The 26,767-nt window shown below is 40.9% G+C and overlaps 1 protein-coding gene across 1 annotated transcript; it reads right to left on the bottom strand.

Moving 5' to 3' along the window:
* Window positions 1-2,569: 2,569 nt before the first annotated feature.
* CA4 (carbonic anhydrase 4) lies at window positions 2,570-13,402 on the bottom strand. The gene is made up of 8 exons (XM_009479525.2): window positions 13,363-13,402; window positions 9,208-9,261; window positions 8,214-8,384; window positions 5,583-5,740; window positions 5,404-5,496; window positions 5,077-5,140; window positions 4,422-4,585; window positions 2,570-2,761 (listed from the first exon to the last, which is right to left on the bottom strand). The coding sequence occupies exons 1-8, from the start codon at window positions 13,400-13,402 to the stop codon at window positions 2,570-2,572; spliced, it is 936 nt and encodes a 311-aa protein (XP_009477800.2).
* Window positions 13,403-26,767: the final 13,365 nt, after the last annotated feature.

Here is a 26,767-nt window from a genome sequence, read left to right as displayed (position 1 = left end):
TTTTCAGCAGATTTTTTGTTTCTTTCTCTTAGTTACGTTTTACTATATTTCATAGTAAATAAGATCCTCCCTCATCGTAACTAATTGCTGTAAATGCTCCTCTCTATCCACATGGTAAACTGAGGCACAACCTCGTGAAAAGTTGCCCCCGTGAATCATTAGCAGTAAGTGACAGTAGACCCAGATCCTCCATACTTTCTTCCAGTCATCCTTGAGAGCTGCCTATGAAATGAGAATCGCTTCATGAATTCAGTAAATGAACTGAACAGAGAGGGATGGTGGGCTCTTACACGTACTCCTGCAGATGCAGGGAGGTTTTTTAGTGCAAAAGGCATTGTTCTCAGCAGAGGCATGCTGAGGAGTATTCACATCGCTGGTCTTTAAAACAGGAGCTCCCAGGCCTAAAGGCCTTTTGTATGTGATTGTGCTGTTTACCAAGTTGCTTGTAAATCTTGAAAGAGAGATAAAACATGAGCCTTTCAGAATACTTCCATTCATTACATCATGTAAAGCAGCCTGAAAACAAAGAATCTTTTAATTTCTTGATGCATTCTCTACTTGTGGGGTGTTGAGGGATGCAATGGACATAGCTAAGACAGAGCTGTCCAACAGATGGGTAAGTAGGCAGCAGTTTATCCTGGTTAACTAACGAGCCAAGTGTTTGTACAGAGGCGACGTTAGACTGGGTAAATCCGTGGTGCCCTTTCCTTCACTGTAAGAAATCTGCCTGTCCTCTGCCTGATGGGCTGGGCCTAGTGCCGTACTTAAAGCAATTTTGCCCCGTGCAGAAAATACCCAGATGACCCATGTGAAGCAAAATCACCAGCAGCCTGTTGACATCAGAAGTGTCCCAATGTCCTGCAAATCCCTCTCTTCCCCCTGCCCCCCAAATGCAAACCCAACCATAAACATTGTGAAGAAAATAGGGAAAAAAAGCCACATTCCTTTTCTGAATGAGTGTTGTGAGGATTCCCCTTCAGCAAGGACGAAAGAAATAAAAACTCAAGGCAATGAAAATGTAGGTCTCTGTTCAACTTTAATCTTGCATTTATGCTTGCTTCTCAAAAGTTTTTCAGTTAGCTAAAAATACAGTTAAAGTCTTAATCATTCCTCTAAACTTAAGAAGGTCGATTTGCTTTCTCAAGTGTTTGTTTAAGCTTATATTATTGATTGTTAAATATGAAAATAATTTTTCACCCTGCTTTTTCTCCTTTGGTGAGCTGTGCTTAGTCTCACTGCCATGACTTTTCTGAAAATGGCTGTATAGCTGTAGCAAAGTCACCTCTGCAAACATTGCCCTAAAGAAAAAATACAAGTCTGCTAATATGAAATCCTATTTTGGTGTAGCCAAAATCTAAAATTCTAAAGGAAGCTGTAACATGTTACACGGCAATAGCCAAAGAAAACAGTTATGTCTGTCTTCAGAGAAAGGACTGGAATAATATAAGGAAATCCCATTTCCCAATATATTGAGCTTTTCTGTAAGTAATTGGGTAAGATCTGAAGAAATCAGTTCAAATCAAAATCTTCTTGGAAAAACTATGAATCTTAACCATATGTGAATATTTTGCAGATAGGTTATTATAAAAAAAAAAAAGGGAAAAAAAGAAAAAAAGAATAATCATACAGAAATGTTCATACTGAAATGTTCAAACTGAAATTTAAAACCTTCTAAGATGTGATGCGGGAAAAAGCCATTTCTTGAGCCATCCCATTGTATTATGCAAAGTCTCATGCTTCAAATGCAGCCCTCCAAAGTGAGGGAATTTCCACAGATGTGCAACTGGTTTACGTGGTTGAGCTTCCCTTTTTCTTGCTGGCACATCATATCAGCCATGGGCATCCCAGTGCAGGATGCTGTTCTAGGCTGAATAAATAGGCTTAATAGAGAAACCTGAAATCCAGAATCGTTAGATTAGATTAAAGGAATCCACTACCCTTACCTAAAAATTAACTTTAGATATTCTGAAGGAAGAAGGGGGGAAAACTGTGTTAGTACAGAAGAAATTTGTCACGTATCCTTCACTAGCCAGGATGACCTAGATGTTGCTCAATTATGTGTGAGCATTTTTTCTTTGCTCTGTATTGTACCTTCATGTAGGACAATGTAGGACGGTAAGAATTACTCCATGTGTTACCATCTTCCTGATTTGCAGCGTTGAATGTAAACATACTCCAAACAAAACCCTCCAGAGGCACTTAGGGACAGACTCCTCTTGAAGGTCCTCCGTATAGCTTGTAAAGTGTCCTTCCAGTGTTGTGTTAAAACTACAGGCTTGCAGAGAATCCATCTTAATGTTTTCTTTAAGTGGTTTTTTTAGATTAGAATCTTCATAGCTTTATCTCACAGTTCCTTCGAATGATTTAGTGCAATGAATTTCATTTTATATAAGAGCAGCAACAGAAGTCCTTGGTTAGTGTCTGGAGGAGGAAAAGGTTAAATTCTGTATTCAGATATGATTCGTGAGTTGGTAGTTAGAGAGAATACTCAATACAAAAAGCCAACAACAGCAACAACAACAAAAAAACCCTCCAAAAAGGCCAGAACCTTGAATGAGGTGAGAAGCGTTCATTGGAAAAGAGAACTCAGGATGTACGTAAGGATCAGGACCATCATTAAAACCTTAGTGGTAGGCAGGAGGATGCTGGCACTGGACCAGTACACCTTTCGTTCGTTCAGAAACTGAACAGGCCGGAAATTTTCAGCCATGTACGTTGTTGAGTTCTTCCCATCAAAGTAAACTGTTGAGAATTGAGAAATCTGCAGACATTGAAGAAAGAATAGATCATTAAATTGTTTTTCCACAGAACACTGGAAATTGTGATATTACAAATCTGCAGCGCCTTACTCTGCGGCATTGTTTTGAACTGTATGGATGCGTTAAACCTTGCAGGAAACAATGTGATGGAGGCTACTGCCAGAGGTCACCAACAGGAGGAAATCGTGGGGACTTCCTTTCTGTGGGAGCCAAATGCTTTGTCCAGCTCAAGGACCTGGTTACACCAGTCCTCTTGACGCACACGCTCCTGTCCTTGTCCATCACGTCACAGTGACACACAGTAAGAGGACTAGCAGTTCTTTCTTCACTTCAGATTTCTAACTGCTTCAGCAAGAAGCTGGCCCAGAGCAAGCAGGTGCTCGCTCTTGCGTACTGTGCTATGTTCGGCTGAGCATTGCCCTGTGACTGAAGTGGAGCGTGTTCAGAGAAGGGCAACAAAGCTGGGGAAGGGTCTGGAGCACAGGGCTGATGGGGAGCGGCTGAGGGAACTGAGGGTGTTCAGCCTGGAGAAGAGGAGGCTGAGGGGAGACCTGATCGCTCCCTACAACTGCCTGACAGGAGGGGGTAGTGAGGTGGGGGCTGGTCTCTTCTCCCATGTAGTTAGCGATAGGACGAGAGGAAATGGGCTCAAGCTGCGCCAGGGGAGGTTTAGATTGGACATTAGGAAAAATTTCTTCATGGAAAGGGTAGTCAAGCATTGGAACAGGCTGCCCAGAGAGGTGGTGGAGTCACCATCCCTGGAGGTGTTCAAAAAACGGGCAGACGTGGCACTTGGGGACATGGTTCAGTGGGCATGGGGGTGTTGGGTTAATGATTGGACTGATGATCTTAGAGCTCCTTTCCAACCTTAATGATTCCCAGTTTTTACTTTCATTATAAATAATCCAGCCAGCAAGCCAGGAAACATGAAATTGCTACTCTCCCCTTAACTGGTTTAGTGGTGGACTTGGTAATGTTAGGTTAATGGTTGGACTGGGTGATCTTAAAGGTCTTTTCCAACCTAAACGATTCTATGATTCTATGATTATGAGTACACTGCAGGTAAGGAACAAAAACACAGACACTGGCTGTCGGCCAGGCCGTGCTGGCTAGTAGTGTTGCTGAGATTCCACTCCAGGACATCTGCATTTTAAGCGTGTAGTCTGTCAGCTGAACAATCTGCATTTTAGAGGCACTCATGATTCAGTCTCCTGTTCCTCCCTGTAGGACAAAAATGGGTTGCTTAAAGCTGATGCTGATAGACTCAAAGTTTGGATTTTCAAGCATTCTGGTCTGGTATCCTAATACTGAGACAACAGGAGAAAAGCGGTGAAATCTGGGGATGAGCAGATGACTACAGTGGAAGTGCTGCTGACGAAGCGCTGAGCTAGGTGTTTACCTGTGTGGGTTTTTTGGCTTTCTTTTCACATTGTCGTATTTCCCCTTTCTTCTGTTTTCCTGCCATTTTTTGAGAGATGATTTAATAGGGTCAGAAACCCGGCACTAGGGACTACGTTTAGGCTAATGCCAAGCAAGTGTGTGTGTCACAGGAATAAAGCAGCGGAGCAGCTAACACGTTTGTGCTCAGTTGTGAGTGAGCAGGCTGCTGAAGGGGCAAAATATCCGTAAGCGGACCTGCCAGGCTATCCCTCTGCGACTTACCTGAGACATACTGAGTTCAATTGGCTTCTCAAATACTGTCCAGATGACACCCTCGTGGCAGTCGGGCGTGGTGAGGGAGCCCTCATACCGATAATAACTTTCAAGGTCTTCCTCAGGTGGGAGCAGAGAACTCAGCGGCAAAGGCTGCATCTGTGCTTTTTGCCCTAGACAAACCATGCAGAAAATAGCGCTCGTCACAAGCACGGCAGCAGGTATTGGTCACATTTGTCTTCAAATGTGGCTGCTGCCGGTGGCTATGGAAAGCCTCACCCCCACGCGCGCTTCCTGTGCCGCCCGGGGCGGCCGCACTGCGCTGCTCCTGAAATCCCTGACTGCCAGCTGCAGGATCCCACAGAGCACAAGTTACGCACCCCTCCTGCGTTAACGCTCTGCATGTTTTTCTTCTCGCTTCCCTTCCTCCTGCAGAAGCAGGAATGCTCATTCTGGGGCTGGGGGGTTTCTTCACTGCAAATGCGGAGAACTAGGTTTTCTCCCACCTGTGATGCTCAGAGTGCTGGACAAACTAACCTTTTGGCTTGCACTTTCAAGTAACAATCTCCACTGCAATTAGAACAGGATTGGACCATGAACCACCTGGTAGTATATGTGCTTGAAATACATATATGTCACATTTTGACCAACACAAGTCTCTTACCTTTGTATTTAATATTGTCCAATTCATTTATTAGACTTGCATAGTTTTTATTTTCTTCTTCAACCTGAAATGGAAATATTTTGATTCCAAATCATACATTTCTCAACAACTGGTTGCTTTAAATTCATTGTGAATAAACCAGAAAAGAACCACAAGACTAAAAGATAACAGCAAGCAGAATATAGGAAAGGGTAAAGTAACTAAGTGCTGGCACTGAATGCCTGCAGAAGATAGGGAGGCTTGGGCTACTGTAACGTTAACCCAATCGATCACTCAGCCAAATTGCTGATAGGTTTGAGATGGGCAATGAAAAATTTGGCTACCTACCTTTATAAAGAATGCTAACACAGCCACACCATCCGCACTTTTCTTTGCTTCTGTTATATCTGAAACGTCTTCTCTTATGTGGACAATATGAAGCTGTAACACAATAGTCAAGGCCAATTATTTGTTCATTTTCCGGAGTTCTTGAGTAAAAGCCGTGATCCACAAACTGTCTCACCTACCTCCATGGCCTGTTTTTCTCCATCTATGCTGTGCTCTGACCCAGGAAGGTATTGCTGCACACCTTGGACTCCCCAGTGCAAATGAAATTCTATCGCCTTGTATTTTCTTCCCAGACCACCACCTCCAATTTTAGGGGATGTGCTGAATGTTACTTTAACTGGGGAAAACAAATAAGTAGTTTAAAAATAAAAAAAAAACCAGACTATACATTAATAGTGTTTGAGAGTAGAGATGCATGTTCTTCAGATTCGAATTTATCCTAAAGTTCTGGCTTGGTTTTTCATACTGAGGGTTCCAGAAGTTCAACTCTGCAGAAGCTGAACTCTTACAAAATGCTAGCGGAGATTGATTTGAGGTGAAAGGGAGAAATATCATAGCCCACTTCCCAGCAATACGCAAGAGCATTTGGGCATCCCTCTATGGCACAGCACTTGGAGCTTCTGTTCCTGTTCCTACCTAGGATTTGCTCTGTGAACTTGAATGACTTGTGTACAGCCTGACTTGCTGGAGACCTGAGTTACCCATTACTTCAGCTGAATAAATAAAATAAATTTGATGACACTTGTTTCCCTTGTAAAATGGGGGAAAAGGACTGAGCACTACTTTGGATTGTTCTGGGGTAAGGGTTTTATAGACTTTTATGGCATCCATTGAAATATCCTTTGGAGTGTCATCAGTTAATTGCTTTTTGAAGAAAACAGGGTAATAGGCTGTCTTTCCTTGATTGCACTGCGGGCATTTGTAGGCATTTGTTCACTGCCATTATAACCCCAGGAGCCAGAGCTATTTCTACCTTTCAGAAGGCCCTATATTCCTTCCTTTTTTGGCTAGGACACCCTCAATCAAAGTATTCTTAAAAGTAAACTTGATCACAGTTTATTTGTTTTTTAAGCATCGTTTTCAGCTCCTATCGTCCGCACTGTAACGTTTGCTTTAGGCAGGGTTTAAAGATACTCTGTTGTAATTTAGAGTAGTGTTGCAACTTAAGCCTAAGCGTGTAAGTCATTATATCTATTTAGTGTGACACTTGATCTGTTGTTAACAGCAAAACAAAATTTTCTTAGGAGATATTTTTCTAGCTTTTCTATATTTCTAGATATTTTTCTGGAATCACCACCAATTCCCATGCGTGAGACATTTGGGATATATTTTTGAAATTTAATTATTAAGACCTCTACATGAAGCACAGTACTATTCTTTCCATAGGAAAGACTGTTTTGACCTGGATTATACTCCCTGAGATTTTATTTCTGTTCTGAATTCCAAATGAACTGGAAGCTTAAGTTGGTTTTGTTTATTTAGATCGTAGGAACTTTGAGACCCTGACCTTTGCTATCTGCACATCATGGAACATAATGACAGTATAATGTCATGTAGAGCTTCTAATTGCAGCTGTAATTTAAGCAATAACTGTTCCAGTGTTGAACTCACTGTAGCACACGAATTGGTTGCCCTCAGAAGGAAGAAATTTTTAAAGTTCAGATTAAAAACCTAATCCTTTGGCATGTCTGGGAAAGATGAAAATTCTGACCAATCCTTATGAATATTAATTTTTCTGTAAAAGATATTTCTATGCAGAGAGACTGTAATATGGACACTCTAGAATATCATTCTGTAATGAGAACGTCATTAACCCATATACCAGTGAAAAGGCAAAACATGTCTTTTTCTTATGGTCTCTCAAAATACTGATATTTTAAACTAGAATCTCTGGCTGTGAAAATCGACCCAGCTGCCTACCTTCATACCTTTCCATTTTAAGTTAGGAAAATATTTGCCACTTCCAACTTTCCATTTTAGGGATTTGGCAGCTAAAACAATCCAACTAAGATTTTAAGAACACCTATAGATAATTTAAAAATTAAAAAAGGACAACAGATTTATTTTTAAAGTTAATTTAGCGTAATATTGTTGAAGCATCATCATTAGGATTGCTTTTAGTGAAGCAAATGGAGGAAGTGAAACAGTGCTCAATTACTATTCACTGATTTACTGTGTACTGATTTGCTCTTCACTGATTCACTGTTTACTGAATCACTAAGTAGCTGATGAACAAGCTTACATTAGATTACTTCTGTGTGCAGAGAAAATAAGTTGAAATCTGAGATTTCAGCCCACGATTTAAAGAACTAGTAAGTCTGCAAGCCACTGGTTGAATGACTTTCCCAGATTATGTTCTTCTTCAGCAGAATTCTTCTTTGTGCAGAAGCGAGAGTCAGAAAGGGCAAGCCCAGAAATGAAGGGTATAGGAGCATTCAGCAGAAGTTATATACCTCTGCCAAAACTGTTGTCTTAAACCCCTATACTCGCCTGCCTCCTAGTCCTAGAGGTTCCCTGGACATCTCGAGTTCTGTTTCTGCATATGCACAGAACCAATTTCTGCTGAGACACTCAAGAACCATGTCCAGGATCCAAAACCCAGATAATTCCCACAAACTTCCCAGAAGACTTTGGTTCAGACAGTTTCGCTTCTGAAATATCAGGGTGCTATCTTATTTTTGCTTGCTTGCTTTTAAGTAGCAGTAGTGATATCTAACACCTTGCCTAGGACATGGAAGAAGTGAAGGGGTGGTTCCAAGTGAAAGCACAAGTAAATCCCATAATAACAGCAATAATTAGGCAGTACTTGCCTGTATGTCCATTATTTTCTATGTTCCATTTTGAAGATCCCTTCACATCATATCCTTCAAAACTCAGTGGCTTAAGGTTCTTGTCATAAACGACATTTTTGGTGACAATATTGATAGGTGACTGTTTGTTTCCTTTGCAGGTGACATCTATTAGATACCATCGTCGAGGATCTGTTTGAGGATGAAGAAAAGAATTTGTTTCTGTAGACCGCAAATCCTTGATAAAGCCAAACCACCAAGCAGTCAATAGATTTTTGCTTGTGAAATTGGAGACATCTTTGAAGAGAAGGTCTTTGGATGTTGGAATTTAATACAGGAACTTTCTTAGCATATTTTTTTGTAGTTTTAAAAATATTAATATGTGTCAAGAATGTTCTGTTAAGCTTAATAGGAAAATATGCGCGTGTAAATGGGTGTAAAATAGAAAGTGAACTACCACTGAGGCTGGCTGAACTATAGAAAATACAGAAGCTTGGAAACTATAACAAAAACCCCAAAGGAAGTGGTGGTGGTGCTGGTGGCAGTGCTGGGTGTGACATGCTGTTCCTGGCACAGGCAGTTCCAGGGAGGGCTGGGCGGGAGCCGGGGATGGGCAAGGGTGCAGGCAGCCTGGGATGATACTGCTGATAAAACTTTAAAAGGTGCACTTGTAGGTAGAACATTAGGATTTTTGATAACTGTCCTGAAGAATTTAAACAGCTGTCTATACCCAGCTTGCTGGGATGATTACCTCTGGGGCACATGTAGAGTTATTTTTATATTTGTAGCATTATCCTTGGTTGAAACAGAATGAAGAGTTAGAACAAACACTGGTATCTTCAAAATACCCTTCTTTAGGTATCGTGTTTAGCGCTTACGTTTGCATTTAACATGACCATGCAGCATTAAATGCTGAGTTATGTGAATTTTTGCATTATTTCTATAAAAAGGACCTTTACAAAACAGAAGAATCCAAACACTAATGTGACTGGAAAAATAAATTAGTTAGCGGTACCTTCACAGTGTGACTGTTCATACTTCTGTGACTGATAGCACCAATGGCCTCCAACTAAAAGGAAAAAAAAAAAATCAGATATTGAAAATCAGATGAATGAAAAGCTATACAAATTGTCCCCCCAAAAAGCAGGTGTGAAATGGATTCGCAACTTGTGATCCTCAGCGAGTGATAACTGGGCACACAGTTTTGTCAACTTCTTGGTTTTGTCTGCCTGATTTCATTGGAGTAAGATGTTTCATTTCTGAAATATATAAACAACAGAGGCTGCTAAGAGGTGAGTGCTGTGGCTGTGAGGTGTGGAGCACACCAGCCAACAAGTCTAGCTGGGTTCCAATATCAAATAATTCAGAAGAGAGCATAAAAATCCTGCAGTAGGCGGCTCTGTCTCTCTCTAGATCTCTTCCTGGTCCTGAATGAATCAGTTTACACCAGTTCATCTTCCTTCCAAAAGCTGCGCTAACATGAAATAGAAGAACTCTGGATGGGTTGCACTTCTAAATAATTCAGTTTTGAAACTTTGGCTTCAGCAACTTCTTGAGGCAAAAGTTCCACATCTGAATATATGTAGTGTTAAAATAAATTTCCTTTCATCAGTTCTGTACTTGCCATCCTTTCATATACTTGTAAATTCACTGCAAGATGACTTACCTCACTCCGTTCCAGGAACTAGTTTAAAGATTACTTGGTGCAATAAGGAATTTTAAGAAATGAAGGATCTCATTTACCAAAAGACATGAAGAATTTTTATTCTAACTCAGCTGTGATCCCACAATTTTCAATAGAACATCTTAATCTTACTTTTTCATTGTCAGAAGAAATGTGAAATTCAGAGGAAGAGAGCTGATTTAATTTAAGTACGTATTGATCTAGTCGGGAAAGCGCTGTTCTGTTTATCGCAGCATGCTTCAGTGGCTGTTTATGATGGTTATAAAGCTTTAACAGCAATAGTTCTCTTTGGTTTTTTAACTTTAATCAAAACCAATTCAAAACCTCTTATAATCATGATTAATACTACAGTTTCTGTTTGCCTATGATTATAGACATATATTAAATTATAGACATTTGAATAAATGGCTAATCAAGTTTTAGGGATTATTATGGAGAAGTCCTGTCATTAGATTGTTAATTACCCTAATTTGTGGTCTTTTATAACACATCTGCTGGAAGGCTCATAACTGCTTTTAACACCTTTACCTTTGTATCAGTAGCAGACCAATACCGTCCGCCTATTAAGTATTTAGAATAAGTTATAAATAGAACCTTGATATAAAATGTGGCTAGCTATAACTACAGAGGGAGACTTGGATGAGCTTGTGGCAATTAATATAGTCTTGAAAAAATTATACCGTCTTTGTTCATCCCTCACAAATTTAAATTAATGCTGAAAACTATAAATAATGTTGACTCACTTTCTAGTTTAGCAAATGGTTAGTAATATTGAGAAGAGAAGTAAACAACATTGCTACATTTCTATTCTAAGAACCGTAGTGATTCCTACATTGTTGTTCCACTGATATTTTGTAATTATAAGAAAATCAGTTTCAACAACGTTTTATTTTGACACACTTCTAAACATTCACAGACCATAGCTTTAGGACTTGCCATTTCTAAAATTGATTGTTGCACTTTTTTCAGGCCTGTGTACACAAGACAGCGGCCAGACCTCCATCAGCAGCGCTGAGCAATTTCCCATCTCCACCGGGAAACCGCAGAATCAGAAGTTCCAAGCACAGAATGTCACCAAGTGCCTTAATCAATATTTTAATCAATAAATGCCTAGCAAACACCAGGTAAGCCAATCTTCACAATGCTTGATCATGTTTCATATGTGTTAGTGTTTGCATGGATGAATGACTGCAGACATATTTTTGGCAACTACTCTAGCTCAGTGGTCAGTACATGCTTTAACAGTGGCTGCACCAGCACCCTGGGATTGGGAGTGCTCTTTCTTTGCAAGTTATGTGTGCATGAACCTTCAGGAGAAAAAATGCTGCACTGCGGGAATAACCTGGACACAAGTGTTCCAAGGTGGTAGCGTCTATGCGGCATGAGATGATCGTTACCTGCAAAGATTTGGTCTCAAACTCTTTGGGATGTGAGTTAAACCAGAGAGGAAATTTGTCAGGTGAGAAATCAAGGTCGGTTTAGGTATTCTGGTCTGTTTACTGTAAATTCTTGGAACAAGGTCTACTATTCTGGGTTTGTATAGTACCTTGCACAATGGGAGCGTGATCATGAGTTAGACATAAAAGCGTTACTGTAATGCAAATCAAATTTTACGTGAATCATCAATATGATTCACAATTCCAAGTAAATGCAGTAATTCATTGTTCTTTGGGTACAAGGTTGTGGAGCTTTTAGACCATGACCATAGAACCATGAAAATCAAAGATGACTGCAAAGATGACTGCAGAGAACACTGAGGGAAGGTGAATATCACCAAATCATATTGTGGGTGGTCCTGATACAGCGTCTCTGTATCAGAGGAGTGAAATGGAAGGGGGCTTTTTTTTATGGAGCCTTTTATTGCTGAGTCAGAGTCCAACCCTTCTCAAACAAAGCAACCACTGACTTTTTACCAGCTGAGAGGTGTTTGGCAAGTTCTCTCAAATAAGCTTGTGGGTTTCAATCACGTCTTATTAGATTGACACATGAGCACGCTAAAAATCTTTCAGCCTGCACATCAAGATGATGGGGAGAAAAAGTTTAAAGAATTAAACTTAAAAAATATCCAGCCTTCAGGTGGCTACTGCTGCCTCACATCCAGCACTCATGAGTATTCTTCCCTCCTTCTGTTGAATGCAACGTACACCAAATAATTAGCGTCTAATTTTTGCAGGCTTTCTGCAAAATTCCTCATGTCTACAAACTAACAAAGGATTAGTGTTTTTCTCTCAAGTACTTATCACAGTTGTGGTTTACAAAGTTGGATGGCATCAGTGAAGTAAAACAGGATATACATTCAGCAATTCATAAGAAAATGTCCTTAAAGCTGTTAAACCTTAAACAATGAGCTAATTAAACATTGCAGAATGCCTAAGCAAACAATGAATTAATGTTTATTGTGAATTAGATTTTTTTTTTTTGTTGTTGGCGGTAATGTAACATTAGAGAACAGGCTCTTTTGTGTAGATACTGCTCAGGAGGAACAAAACTGCCATACCCTGGCTCACTTACAAGGAAAATTTGCATTTGGATTTTATCTGAGTTAGGTGTGATTCCTCCCTACGTATAGGGACCTTGCATTTACAATGGTCCTTTTTTCCTCCTGGGCTTTAGGGCTTTATTTCTGAAGCAAGAAGGAAAGATACTTGTCACATCCAGTCAGTTGTCTGTGGTCTTAGGCATGATTATGCCCTAAGGTATGTTGTCTAGTCTAGTTATAATTGTCTGAGTGGCTCCTGCCACTTCCCTTAGGAGACTTTTCCACAGTCTATTAGCCTTCACTGTCAGGAAATGTTTCCTGTTTAATAGCTTACATTTTCCACTTGCTTATCTGCATCCCATCACTCCTAGAAATATCACTGAACCACCCTAAACAATTCTCTTCCCTCCCTGGTGTTTACAGCATTAAATAGTTCCTTCATAGTCTGCAATTCCTGTTCTTGCTTCATCCATCTTTTGTCCCATCTTTTGACAACGTGCCCTTCACCTTGCCACCATTTCCACTTCAAAGTCTCTCGTCTCTCTTTCTCCGAAGCCCCTTTCTTACAGGGACTCGGTACACAGCGGATCCCATCCTGCAGTCCTCTCACCTGACTGCTCTTTCAATCAAACCTCAGCTCCCCCATTCTCTTTCCTGTTGTTTATTTTATTGCCCAGAAAAAATGCAGCAGAAGATGGCGGAGTTTTTTGGTGTTTTGGGGTCTTTTGTTTGTTTTTGTAGTTGAGGTGCTGAAGCCATTGCTGTGATAGGAGCAGCCCTGGAGGGTTTCATCGCTTACCTTGCTGGTACACATGAGTTAAGCCATGAGCATCCACACTTTGCTCAGGGTAGTATTAGATACTAGCCAGGATTTCCCAAAGCTCCTTGCCTAATTGGCATCAAATAGACACTTTTGCATTGTTGTCACCGTGGGAAGTAATATAATTCAGTATACATATACACCTGGACTTAGAATTGCTATATTATCAACTATATCTGGCTCTTACATTGTATTACAGATTCTTGATTTAAGTGGCGATGCACCATGTCGTAGCTGTCACCTTGACTTTAGTGGGTTTTAATTTAGAGTAGGGCTGAAGTGGGCTGAAGGCCTCCTCTTCCTTCACAAAGTTCAAGACAGTTAAATTTAGGGAGTCTCTCTTGGCAAGTAAGCAGTCCTACTTATCTCTGTTTCTTCCTTGTCAAATTTACAACTGGTTTCCTGACCAAAGCTGTTTCTTGGCACCAGACTAGCTGGAAAACAATACAATTACATATTGTTTTCATTTCATTGTAAATGTTTTCAATTGTTTTAGCTATCAAGCCTAGCTTGGAAACTTGAGGCAAAAAAATTCCTTCAGCTGAGAACTCCCTCCTCTGTTCACTTACGCAGCTGGACGAAGGACAGCGCTTCTGGCTGGAAGCCAGGGTGTTAGCAGTACTATTGTGCGATCTAGGAAAAGACCCTTAAGCTCTTTGGACCATGGTCAGATTGCCTGAATTCCATAGAAGTTCCTAAATCTACTTTGTTCTGCTTGTTCCCTGCTTACTGCCCTACTTGGACCTGCTGAGCTGCTGCTTGGAAGCCCGCATCTCCTCTGACTCAGTGCCGTGAGGCAGGTGGTGTTCAGGCTAGCTGAAAATCGCCCTTTTAATTTGTCCATCTGCACAAAGGAGTTACTAAAACAGGTTTTGTCCTTCTGGGTAAAGTGGTCGGAAATCTGTTAATTTTATGTGTTGATGGTTAGCTGTTTTATTAACTATATTTAATCTCTTGAAGTGTGAATGACCTTTATGCTGCTAACAGCCTGAAGTACTGAGACAGTAAGAATACCCTCTGTTGCTTTTTAGTTAAAATCCCTTCTCTTTCACTGACTGACTCCTTTGTCCCTTTAGATCTCTCGTCGCCCTCTTTCAGCCATGTCCTCGCTAACAATTTGTTGTTTTGAGACACGCAGCTGATAGTACTCCCGCTGCACTGCTGCTTTTCAGAAAGCCCAGGCTGCCCAGAATGTCATAGTTCTCATTACTGCTCTGTTGTCCACCCGTTTCAAATCCAGCCCTAAAAATCTGTTGTAACCGCCAGCTTTGCAGCAGAGTGAAGGCTGGCCTTTTCTATGAAAATGGCAAAAGCCAGTTTTGCATGCGGTATATTTTTAGCTTTGGTTTGTGTTGGGCTCGTTCTATTTTTAGCTTGCTTTGTAAAACTTCTTATCTTCAGTACAAAAGACAAAGCAACTTAAAAGCAAGTGGAATCTAAGTCTGTCTTTCTAATTAATGAGATTGCTGAACACAAACTGCACATACATGAGTCTATTTATACGTTCTTAAGTATTACACATCCTCAGGAAGTCCTGATCAACTGCTTTGACAGGCAAAATCAGTTCCAAATGTTTGCTTCTAGATTTGTGTATCTCTAACCATGTAAAAACAAATGTTTGTGATCGTTCATCTCTCTTCTATTCACTTTTACCTGGAAATTTTATTTTTCATAATGATGTACATCTGTATGTACGTACATTCCAAGATATTATGGGCAGTTAGCCTTGAAAATAAGATTTATTGTAGTAGTGAAGCATTACAAGTAACCACATCTGATCTGAGCACAGTGTTTATAATTTGCACGTGTATACATAAATCACATGCTCAATGAGGTCTCTGTAACACATATAAACTAAAGGAAAAATCTAAAGAGACCAGAGGATTCTAGATATGCCCTATAAACACTTGCAAACTACTTCCTTTGTGTCAGAGAGTGAGGAAACTGGTTTTAGCTGTGACCTGTGATACTGTTGTAGCCTCTGTCATATATATGTGTCCTCTTAAATTTGCTGTACCAAAGGAGGAAGCTGGCCTTTAACAAAAAATGAGTATCCAGGACTAAGGTGATTTGCTTCTGCAGGGTATTTTGCTTTGCTTTGTTTACAACAGAGGCAGTGTCAAATACAATTCAGAAATCCTTTTTTTTTAGTACTTTTAAAATTTAACTCGAACAAATTACTTTGTGGCTTTACTGTCCTTTTGTAATCTTTTGTGCTGGGTTTATGACGACCGATCCTATGGCTAGAAATGTGACTAAAAATCTAATAACAGACCGTTAGATATATTCTGTAGCATAACAAAGCATCCTCTGCAATGCCACAAACAGGGCAAAAAGCCTATTTGCATGGAGACAGACACCTACCTGAGGAACTGGACTTTGCAGCACGTCTTGAAGACCTACAGGTTTGTGCTGGTTGTTTGGACAGCTAAGAGAAAGGCGTTTCGCAGCAGCGCCTGTCTCTGAAACTGCTTTTCTGCTTCCAGGCTTCAAAATCTAATTGTAAGGGCTAGAAGAAATCGTGACTCCGGCTTTCTTAAGTATCACAGTGCACAGCTTGCAGCATATAAGGGACATTGCAATTCTTATGCTGATACCTTTTGCTATAGGAGAAAGGAGAGTAATTCTTAAGCTGAAGTAACATCACTTGTCACCCACATATGGCTCCTATGTATGGCTTCTACCATGCTCCCTTCCTTCCCTCCAAGCTGAGGTGAAGAGCAGCGGGGAAGCACCCTGGCTTGGATGCCGGAGAAGGACGAGGTGATGCAGCACATTGCAGTTCTGCATGAGGTCAGCTAAACAGTGAGTTAAACCAAATTGATGACAAGGTAATGTACTCACGCTAGTCAGGCTGATGCTTAAATGGAGCATTAATAATGTGATTGGGTCCACTGCGTACGTGGAAAATTGCCCACTCATTGCATGTCACCAGAAACAGGCTGCAAACTAGCGAACAATGATTTTTGAGCATGGAGCTGTGATGCCCTTGGATGCATCAGCCTAGTAAAAAATCTGTCTGCTCAAGAACCTCGATGCCTAACAAGGCATCAAATAGATGTATGCTGCCTTAGGTGCAGCACAGGTAAAACAGAGCGGGATTCATCTCATCTGTGATATCAGTCATTCATCACTACCTGCTATATGCAATCACTCTTCAGCAGTTCAGAAGTCATGCATGGGGACCAGGGGCAGTTCTCGGATTCATCTGTGATGGAGACAGCAGAGGTGATCTTATAACGCTTACGTGTGTAATTCTTTAAGAGGAAGTCGGGATCTGCAGATGAATGTAGATTACAGCAAGGTATGACTGCAGAGTACATATCCTTGAATAACTTCACACATAGACTCATGTGAAGGGAATCAAGGCATTCCTGTTCTGACACAAATTTATCTGTTTGTGCAACACAGATGTATCTGGATGCTGCACCTGGCAGGCTACCAAAATGTAAGAAGTTAAAAACATTTCAAAGTTTATTCCATATATGACTCTAATACTGTCTTGTACCTGCCTTTCAGGAGCCTTACAGTGATACACAGTGTTGTTTCTTTGCCTGCTGGCCTTGGTTCTCTGCCCCGCAAAATGAAACAGGCTGATACAGCTAACAGAAGAGCCGCTTTCTGGCTCCACTGTCTCACCTGCTGCTCTGCCACAAGCGCTTTTCTGTCTTTTGCTGAATTTTAGGGTCAAAGAGAGAGTGAGAATGAAGTCGTTACAATGCCTTACCACTTTGTGCCTTTATCATAAGCTGTGGAAGGAAATAAGTGTACTCGGAGATTACAGGATTTGCATCCTTAGATATGCTGGTCAAGCAGTCTGTGTCCACTCTTCTCTCAGCCATAAACCCCCTCCAGTTGGAGCACCAAATATGACAGTGAATATGACAGCGGCTAAGCCTCTGCTCACCGTAACGGTCCCTCTGACAGAGTTCATTTGCTAAAATTTAATTGCAGGATCCACGTTCAATGGGAAAGTTCATTAGTAAAAAAAATTTCAGAGTTTCACAGGTATTAAGTACTAGGTGCTGCTACGGGTTCAGCACAGGCGTTAAAGCTAGAAAATTCTCTGGTGCCTGAAGCCTGCTTGTGCAGTTTACACAGCTGTATCGAGAGGGGAGAGCACGGAGCCGGGTCAGGGGGTATCTCTTGCTCTCAGTGCGCACTCAGCACCCTGACAAATGTGAGCTCTTGTTTCTTCCTGCACACAGTGACTCTGACAATGACGGCATACGCTGATATGTATGGATGATAGCAGGCAGACTCAGATAAGCCTTCAAATCTATTGTGGCAGTTTGAATGATTACAAGGAAGAAAGAGAAGGAAGCCCTAAGCAATGTATCCTGCAAAAGACCATAACTTGAGATCTAAAGTCTGTCTCCACTGAGACAGTCGAGGTAAGTACTTTGAGATAATGTCAGTGATAGCTTGTCAGTTCTATTGCCTCATTTGTTGGATTAGGTGGGTGGAGAGAGGAAAATTCAGGTTATCCATATTTCCTAAAGCACCTCTGCGTTACTGCCTAAAGCAGCTATGTCTTACTGCCTTTTCTGTGCGTTCTAGGTCTTATATTGCAGTTATTACTCTTTCTTAAACAACTGAAAATGCAACCTTTCATCCCAGAGTGTATCTAAGTGCACCAGCATCCCAATTTGCCAACTCTAAAATGGATTTGAAATACAAATATAAGTATGTGTGCAATCTATGCCATTAGATTTGGAAATGGAAGAAGTTAAAGCATCTCTTTTTATGCTGCTTACAGAGATATCAGGTATACTCTGTATTTGAAGGGCCTTGAGGAAACATCAGACTAAGAATTAATGCTGACAACATCAGTGGCAGCATGGTTATGTAAATTTTATGTTTGTGAGAGGTAAAAGTATGTAAGTAGAACTATAAAAAATTAGAGGAATCATGTTCTATCATGCATCAATCTTTTGGAGCACTAGAGCATGGACTGTGGGAGAATGTTTTGTCATGGCTGAGTCCTGGTCTGTGATAAAGAAAAAAGGTTAAAGCATGCTGGGGTTCATTCCATTCCTCTTAAAGAAAATTATTTTTCAGTAACACTTGGAGCTTGCTGTAACCCCACCACAAGGCTTCTAGATGGACGTATATTATGGTCTTCTACAATTGTTGTTCTCCAGATGGCACCAGGCTGAATCTACCATTAATAAATCCTCTCTCTCAAAAAGTTTGGAATATGCCGTTGGAACATTGCAAACATTTTGCCTCTCCTGCCTAATAGCAGTAGCAGAGGGTCACTGAGCTCTCAAAGGTGTCAAACAAGCCATTTGAGGTGCACCAGTGCAGCTGTCAATGGAATATGCGAACTGAGATCCATGTAAGTCAGTGGATGAGGTGCTGGACAGAGATTCAAGCTAGGTGGTTTCTCTTCCTGGTGCTGGTTGATCTCTGGGCAGGTGGCTGCACCAATGTGCCTCAGTTTCCCTTTTGTAGAATGGGGATAATGAAGCTTGCTTCTTTACAAAGCCCTGTAAGGACTATTGGTAATAATTTTAAAACATAGGTGCTATGATATTAAGGCAGGTCAAGGCTGAAAGCCATTTGAAAGATTAGCAATCAGACATATTGACTACTTAAGTACGGTGAATTATGAGGCTGCCCAGGTTAGAAAAATAGCCCTGATGGAGGTATGTTAAATGAGCTGATAAGTGGATATCACTCAAGCTAGTTCTGACCAGTGGTCAGATAGAAATTTAATCCTTATTTTTTTAAAAAAGATACCTTCCAGATATAACAAAAAATAATTTAGGCCGATTCTCAAATGTTGAGGTTTCTTGCAATGTTTAGCCTTTAACTTAGCATAATGTATCCTGTGAAGCTTCTACCTCAGGAAAAGGTTTGGAAAAGAAGGTAGGGGGGAGAGCAGGTTTCTTGTGTGTTAATGACCGTGTAGTTTGCCTCTACAATCAGGGAAGAAAGTGGAAATAATCATGGTTGGGAAAAAAAGGCACAAAAAATATTATATGCATTGCCTATCTTACTTCTGTCTGCTAAAGCACTAATTACTAACACTAATCTAATAAAGCCCAGAAGGGTTTTCTAAATAGTCTTTCAAGATCCTGTAATAAATCCCTTAATAGAGCAGTAAATTTAGCAAAGTGTTAATCAGTCAGTAATCGATATCAAGCAAACACTAGTTGTAGACTTTGGAAGAGCAAAGGTTCTTTGTGTTTCTGTTTACCTGTACCACACGCGGGAAGCCTCCGGAGGCAAAATACCTACAAAATACAGACTAAAGAAGAGGGATGGTATTTGACCTGTCAGGTAAATACCTGGAAAAGGCAAGCTACTGAGTCATGAATATGGAGAATGAATTAAGAACAGAGAAATAAAATGGGGGAACCCCCCCCATTTCCCCAGTGCTCAGGCTGTGCTCCTTAAGGCACTTTCTGAGCACCTCAGACCTCTGTTACTTTAAGTCTGCCAACTGAATCTTGATCTGCTTTAAAACCTCGTCCCTTTAATAGGCTCTTGGTGCAGTGCTTCCCTCTGATACCTCTGATAATACTGTATCTCAGATTTTTTCCTTAATGCAGTCTAGTCTATTTTAGTGCAAACAATAGACCCTTCATTACTATTAAGAACTGCAGTGTTTATCTTTAATTTTGAGGCTCTGTGCTGACATTTACATAGGAGAGGTGATTTATTCAATGTTATAGCATTGCTGATCTAATAGCAGCATAAAAATACCTTCTGCATTTTTCAATACTAATTATAGATCGCTATTTAATCCAGTCATCGTAAGTGCATAGTGTACTTATGTACATAGTGCACAGAGTGCAAAAATAGATGGAGCTGCTGGGCTAATGCAGCAAAGACATATTGTTCTTTCTTTCTCAGTGGGCAACCATAAGAAATTCCTCTTATAGCATAAATGGCAAAGCAATATGAGTAGAAAAATAAACCAAGCTATTTGAAGTATTAAGAAGTTTCCAGATAAAGAAATTATGGTTTAATTTTTAAAAATTTACATATATAATTAACTATAGAGATCAAGTCAAACCTCATTGATTTTTCTTGGAGGAGGAAGGCAACTAGAATCTCTAAAGGTGAAAAAAAAACCCAACCCCACAACCCCACTCATTCATTCATGAGAAAAGTCTATACTTGATACTTTACTACAAATAATAAAAGGCAGAGAAATAAATAAAATGTTCTCCATTTGTCATATAGAAGGATTAGAAAGTCTCTACCATATGTGCTGGTACTCAGAAACAATCATTAATAAAAGTAACCTTGGTACATGGGGTTAGAAAGAGCAGGCAAGGACTTACCTACTGCCTCTGTCTTGAGAATGTGCAGAGAGAACAGAACAAGGAACAGCAATTCCATTATCTATTTTAAATAGGCTCAGTGTTGAAACCAGAATTGATTAGACGTCTTAGTATGTGATCATATTTCTGCTCTCAGTTTTATACTGGAGTAAGTAGTCCTGGACAGACCTGAAAGCCATAGCCAGGAAGGTGAACTCCTCCCCTTTGTAATTTCTCCTGATTTGCCTAAATTTATTCACTTCTGCAAAATGCACAGCAAAAGGAATAAGGCTTTCTAGCACTAAGCAAGTAGCCTGTAGTGAATAACTGATACTTTGCAACCTATGCACGTTTAGTAACCTATTACTAAAATGCTACATTTTTATTTACTGGTAGCTTTTTTTGCTGACAGCCCATATGACATTTGACTAACTGTGACTGTGTGCATTAAGGTTAGTGTTTTGTTTCAAAAAACCCCAATGAAACAAACAAATCTTATCTCCTTCACACACCCCCATCCCTACCCTGTAACCCTCCAAACAGCTACTCCGGGTTGGAGTAGATTTGTGAGGCTGGCAAGCAGGACTTCTGCGTGCAGTAACAGGAAATGTTTATTAGGTAGCATACCAACACCTTACTTTAGCACTTAGTGAATTAACTGAGAGCACACCTTTTGTTTGTTTGTTTGTTTGGGGGGGGGGGTGTCCTTTTTTTTTTTTTAATAATACTTTTTCTTAACTTTCCTGCTTCCGGTGCTATAGTATAATATATGCAGATTTTTTTTTTCCTGTCCCCTTTGCTTTCCTATCTGAATGCTTTAATTCCCTGTGTCTGATTTAGTGGCAATTCAGGCTTTATGTTCAACAAACAGAGGTGTGTAGAGAAAAGCGGCACTACTACTTTTTGCTCTATAGTCTCTATTAGAGACACATTTTCATCTTTCCATTTGGGGCTGGATTTTGATACAGCTGAGGAAAACAGAAGAGGGAGCGCAATTTCTGCTCCCCCTTCCCCAAAGGGGGATGCAACCCACGTGCTGGGCTGGGTACAAGAAGAAGAGCAGGATGCTTGACCCAGTGCTCCTCCATGAAGGGGTGGACAGAGTGCAGTGGCGTTATACTGGCCGCACTGAGCAAGCCTAGTCATCCAGCAAGGTCTGAATTAAACAAAAAAAAGCAGCCAAGAAAGTGCTTCTTGCCTTTACCAACAGCTGCAGGCTCCCAGGTGAAGAGTATGGCCGTTCCGCTGTTCGTAGTAGGGTCGCACAGGATCAGGATCTGTAATAACAATGGGAAATCTGACAGCTGACTTATGAGTGGGTCTTTTATTCATAAAAAGGATGGCTATAAATAACATTCCAACAATGAAGATTTGCTGGGTAGTGTTTTTCCATCCAGGATTAGGTAGATTAAAGCATGAACAGATGATGATTTGCCTAGCACATGGTGCTAAGATAAATAGTTACTGCAGTGACAAGAACAATAAGGGAATTTGTTGCATTATTTAACTTCCTAGTTTGGCAGTCTCGGTGGAGCTATCTAAGCAAGGTGCATGCTGAGCACGTAGGGAGAAACGGGGGCGTGAACGTAGCGGTGTCAGGTGGTGTCAGCCTTCAAGGGCATCTACAAGACATTTTATTCTTGGGCATTTCTCTTCTTTTCTGGGGGCAGTCTTCAGTGGGGGAGCTGAACCAAAGCCCTTTGGGTTTTTTTCCTCTCTATTTGTGTTTAGTTCTCTGAAAGCTAAGAGCCTGCTAGAAACCCCCTGTTTAAGACTGAAAAATCTGAGGGTTAGAAAGTTTGATCTTGAAAGTCAGGATTCTTGGGTTTGGGTTTTGTCACGGTTTAACCCTAGCCAGCAGCTCAGCACCACGCAGCTGCTCACTCACTCCCCTGCCCCACTGGGACAGGGGAGAGAATTGGAGGAGTAAGAGTGAGAAACACTCCTGGGTTGAGATAAGGGCAGTTTAATAATTTAAATAAAATAAAGTAAAATAGTAGTAGTAATAATAACAATATAATAATATAATAATAATAGTAATAATAATATACAAAGCAAGTGATGCACAAAGCAGTTGCTCACCACCCACCAACCGATGCCCAGCCCATCCCTGAGCAGTGATTGCAGCCCCCCGGCCAACTCTCCCCAGTTTCTGTACCGAGCGTAACGCTGTATGGTATGGAATTTTTTGGGCAGTTTGGGTCAACTGGCCTGGCTGTGCCCCCTCCCAGCTTCTTGTGCCCCTGGCAGAGCATGGGAAGCTGCAAAGTCCTTGACTGATGTCAGCACTACTTAGCAACAAGTAAACCATCAGTGTGTTATCACCACTATTCTCATGCTAAATCCAAAACACAGCACTGTGCCAGCTACTAGGAAGAAAATTAACTCTGTTCCAGCTGAAACCAGGACAGGTTTGTTTGTTCGTTTGTTTGTTTTCTTTTGTCAACCATGCAGAGTGTCATTATTAAAGTAGTAATAAATTGCACTGCAGCCATGTTAACTAAGTCTTTATTTGTCCTAGAAAGCGAAGGCAGATGCAGGGGAAGACATTCCCTTTCCTTATAAAGTCTGTAATCTAAAAAAGCAGGGCAGACATCATGTGATCTCCATTTTTTTGTCTAAAGAAACTTACCTGACAGGTGCTTGGTTATCAGTTCTCAGTGTCATCTTTGCACCTAGGAATACTTTTTATAGGAATTGCACTGTAGGTGGGTTTTACATAAAGGCCTTCAGACATTGAACCTAAATAGGAGGATCTCGGTCAGAGAAGCTAAGAGACAAAGTTATGCAAGGATTCTGTTGCAGATCACCGAACTCAAGGCTAGTGTTTTCTGGCGCAATGATTGTAGTTGTGTCCATAGGATAGGTATCTATACATATACAAACAGGATAGGTAAGAACAGGAGGGAATATCAAAACCAGTGAAAACTGCACTCAGTTTGTGGCCTTGAGAGCCACAGCAGCAAAGATTTTGGAGATGTTCCCCCCGCCTGGTTTCTGAAATGCGTAAGACCCGGCGTTAGCCTGCTGCTAGCAAAAGGACTTCACAGGAATTTCGGAGGGGCTGACGTGACAGCTAATGAAGCTTGCATGCGTCTGAGCCAAATGATCCTACCATGTGCTGAAGGGAGGAAGTCCAGAGCTGCTCCTAAAACCGTCCAGCTGAATGGCTGCAGACCTCCCGTGTCCCAGCAGCGCAGGCAGGAGGGCATGAGAGCAGGCTGGGTCTGACTCCATGGTACAAATGCAGAAGAGTCCCAGTCAAAGCCAAGGCGGTGACACAGCTCTTTGTGCTGGGAGGCTGAGTTGTTGCTCTTAGAAGGAAGATCTAAGGCTTGTGAGGGTGAGGCTGACTTGAGTCCAAATCCTATTTGTAGATGAGCTGGCCTGGGAGGAATTGGCCCTGCAGTGGGAGAGGGAAGCACTCCCAAGAGACTTAAAACACAGATTAATTTCATGATTAGTGATTGGGAAACCTACCCTTCAGAGTGAGAGAACGCACTAGAGAACACATTTAGTTGTGTGTTGTAATTTTCTTCATTAGAGGTCACTCACCACTGAACAGGAAATCTGGAATTTCATAGCTGTTGGTGTATCAGAAACCTTAAGTCTTCACCTTTCACATGAAAATGCGGGCTGGCTGTGATTATTCTCCCTGAGTCTGCTCTGTTGGGAACCTTGTTCTAATACAAGGTCATTTCCACAGAATAGTTAGAAGCATTTGCAATGGCTCTTTATTTGGCCTTCTGCTCAGCTCTTACTATCTATTTTAGGTTGGGCCTGAGGATTAGACCCTCTATTATGTGATGGCATCGTTAGTAAAGCTGAACTTCTCTCCTTTTCCCAGTATTTATGTAAAGCACTGTTCTTTAGGTCTATTCTAATAGTCTTCATCTGGTGAGTGATGAAACACTATCGGTGTGCAACTCAACATTTCCTAGCATTCTGAAGAATTTGTGACTCTGAGCTGTGTATTTAGCTCTGTGTGATTACAAACTGTCTAGGTGCTTTGCCTGGTTTTGAAGCACACGCATTCCTGACCACTGCTTTCTTGTAACGAGAGTCCTCATTGTGCCTCTGTAGTTGTTTAGTTTAGAAGGAAGATGCCTTTTACGTGGACCGTTTCATGTCTAAAAGGATAAGATGCATTCTGGCTTCTTCACATATAAACTATCAGTGGAAGGTTTCATTTACCATACAGCCTTGGTTTCAGGTATTTATCAATGTTTGTCTCCCTTTAGACAGCATAATACAAGTTCCTCAAAGGTGAAAATAACATTTCTGGCAACTCAGAGAAACGTTCAGGCTCTGCATAGGCGGGGAGAGGGCCTGGTTTGGGGGGGGGGTATTCTTGCAACAAGCTGTCCTTGCCGTTATTTTGTGGCTTGTAGCTAACATAATGCTAAACAGCAGTCAGAGCCATTCAAGCCGGATGACTGTCTTCGCTTTAAGTTCCTGGTGAGGGCCATGAAAGCGTAGCTGGGACGTCGGATAGCTCAAAACCTGTGAGGCAAAAATTCCTCAAAGAGAGTGGGTGGAGGAGGAGCGGAGAGCTCTCTGTTTTGAAAACATCTCAGAAAAGTCTTGGAAGGAGATCATACGTTCCATTTGTGTCTTCCTCTCCAAAGAGGAAGACTTTAATCTGCATAAATTAAAACATAAATTGGATAAATTGGCTCCTTTCCTGACTGTTTCTTATTTGCAGGCTTCATGATGCCCATTGAAAGATGGAGCAGGTGGATATTGTTGTCTCAAGGCTTTGCTGAAGGTCATGGCAAGCAGGAACTGCTCTTCCTCAATACTTAGCCAAGCTGCATGTCACTTGCCATTTTTTGGCTCAGGTTGTGTGCTGTCGGCAGCTTGGTAAAGCGTGTAGTTGGAGTGCAGGGGCAAGCGAGGAGAAAGCTGAACCGTTGCATTTCACAACAAACAAGGTCTGGTGTTTCAAGAATGGGAGCAGGAATTGGATGTGAGTTCAGGGAGAACATGACAGGAGAGAAACCAGAACAGTAAAATCCCTTATCCTTTCAGTGCCTTGTTTTTCTCATGTGTATAGTATATATGCGTGTATGCGTCTTTGAAAGTAACACCAAGTCATCTGTAGCTTAATTGTGCTATGGAGTTCTTATTTTCATTACATGGATGTAGCTTTTCCTCCCATAGTTTCAGGCATAACTCAAGCTTCTTCGTGTGTTATCAACATATAGGACATAGAGAACTGCTGTTGCGTCACGCTGAGGTAAAAGTGTATGTTGTCCAAGGGTTACTGCACAGAAGTAAGACTCTCAGCTCCTGAACTTAATTTCCTGTTTTGAAATCAACTTTGGCATGCCACAGCTGGGGCCTGTTATTGTGAGAGCTGCTGAGCACTTGTGATTCCTGTTGAAGTCTGAGCGCTGCAGGTTATGGGCATTTCTGAAACTGCAAGCTCAGTCGCGTGAAGTTAGATTTTCCACAACAGCCACTTGAAATGAATGGTCATTAAAAATTCAGCCCGAAGCTTCTCATGTTTCTTTCTCAGTTTCTTCAACATGTTCAGTGATTATTGTCTTCTCCATAGGCATAATCGTCAGATAATTATTATTGAAATTTGAGATTCTATACAAAATAATGCCATTTCTTATGCCTGACAAATATCAAACAATAGCAATCTGGACATTCAGATAAAGAAATATAAAAACAACTATAGAACTAAAAAGTGTTGTAGAAGGTGAAATCTAGATAAATATAAATCGAAGGCTTGCCAACAGCATGGTACAGCCAGTGTTTAAAATGTTACCCTGAGATATAGGAGATTAGATCCAGTTCCCTCTGTAATGGACTTCTGAGTGATCTTAAGCAAACAATGTGATTGTTCTTTTTCCACTTGTAAAATGTAGATAATGCTCTTTCCTTGTAGCTCTGTTGTGAGCATAAGTACAAGCAAGATTGCAAAGTTCCCAGAATATGGCAGTATAAGAATCCCCTCGAATCGAGGTTGTTATATGTAGAGATTTGGCTATGTAGTAGCCCTCTGTCTCACACAATGCTTTCAATTCAAACTACTTTTCATCCGGTTTTGAGAGCTCCAACTTTATTACAGAGGGTTGGAATATACAAATCTGGGTTTTTCTGTATATTGAAGCCCACTAAGAAAGCAGTTTCCACAATAATATTGTCTTCTTTAATCTAGCAACATTATGCTATTTTTTATGCAATCATATTAGGTAAATAAGCTTACAAAGCTTTTGTGAAGAGCTATTTATACTACTTGATATTATTTTTAATTTCATTCTGATCTCATATGGTTTGGTGTTTCATGCTGGACCGCCAGAT

The sequence above is a fragment of the Pelecanus crispus genome, chromosome 12, assembly GCF_030463565.1.
Source record: "Pelecanus crispus isolate bPelCri1 chromosome 12, bPelCri1.pri, whole genome shotgun sequence".
In the NCBI taxonomy this organism is placed as follows: domain Eukaryota; kingdom Metazoa; phylum Chordata; class Aves; order Pelecaniformes; family Pelecanidae; genus Pelecanus; species Pelecanus crispus.
This window is presented reverse-complemented; position numbering and strand designations above follow the sequence as displayed.

What these genes read in the sequence shown, in the direction of transcription:
- CA4 (XM_009479525.2), bottom strand. Translation starts at nt 13,402, where the DNA reads ATGGTGCATCGCCACTTAAATCAAGAATCTGTAATACAAT. An exon ending in TGAACAGTCACACTGTGAAG is followed by an intron (nt 8,385 to 9,207) that starts GTACCGCTAACT and finishes ATCCTCAAACAG; the next exon opens with ATCCTCGACGATGGTATCTA. An exon ending in TTGAACTCAGTATGTCTCAG is followed by an intron (nt 2,762 to 4,421) that starts GTAAGTCGCAGA and finishes CAATGTCTGCAG; the next exon opens with ATTTCTCAATTCTCAACAGT.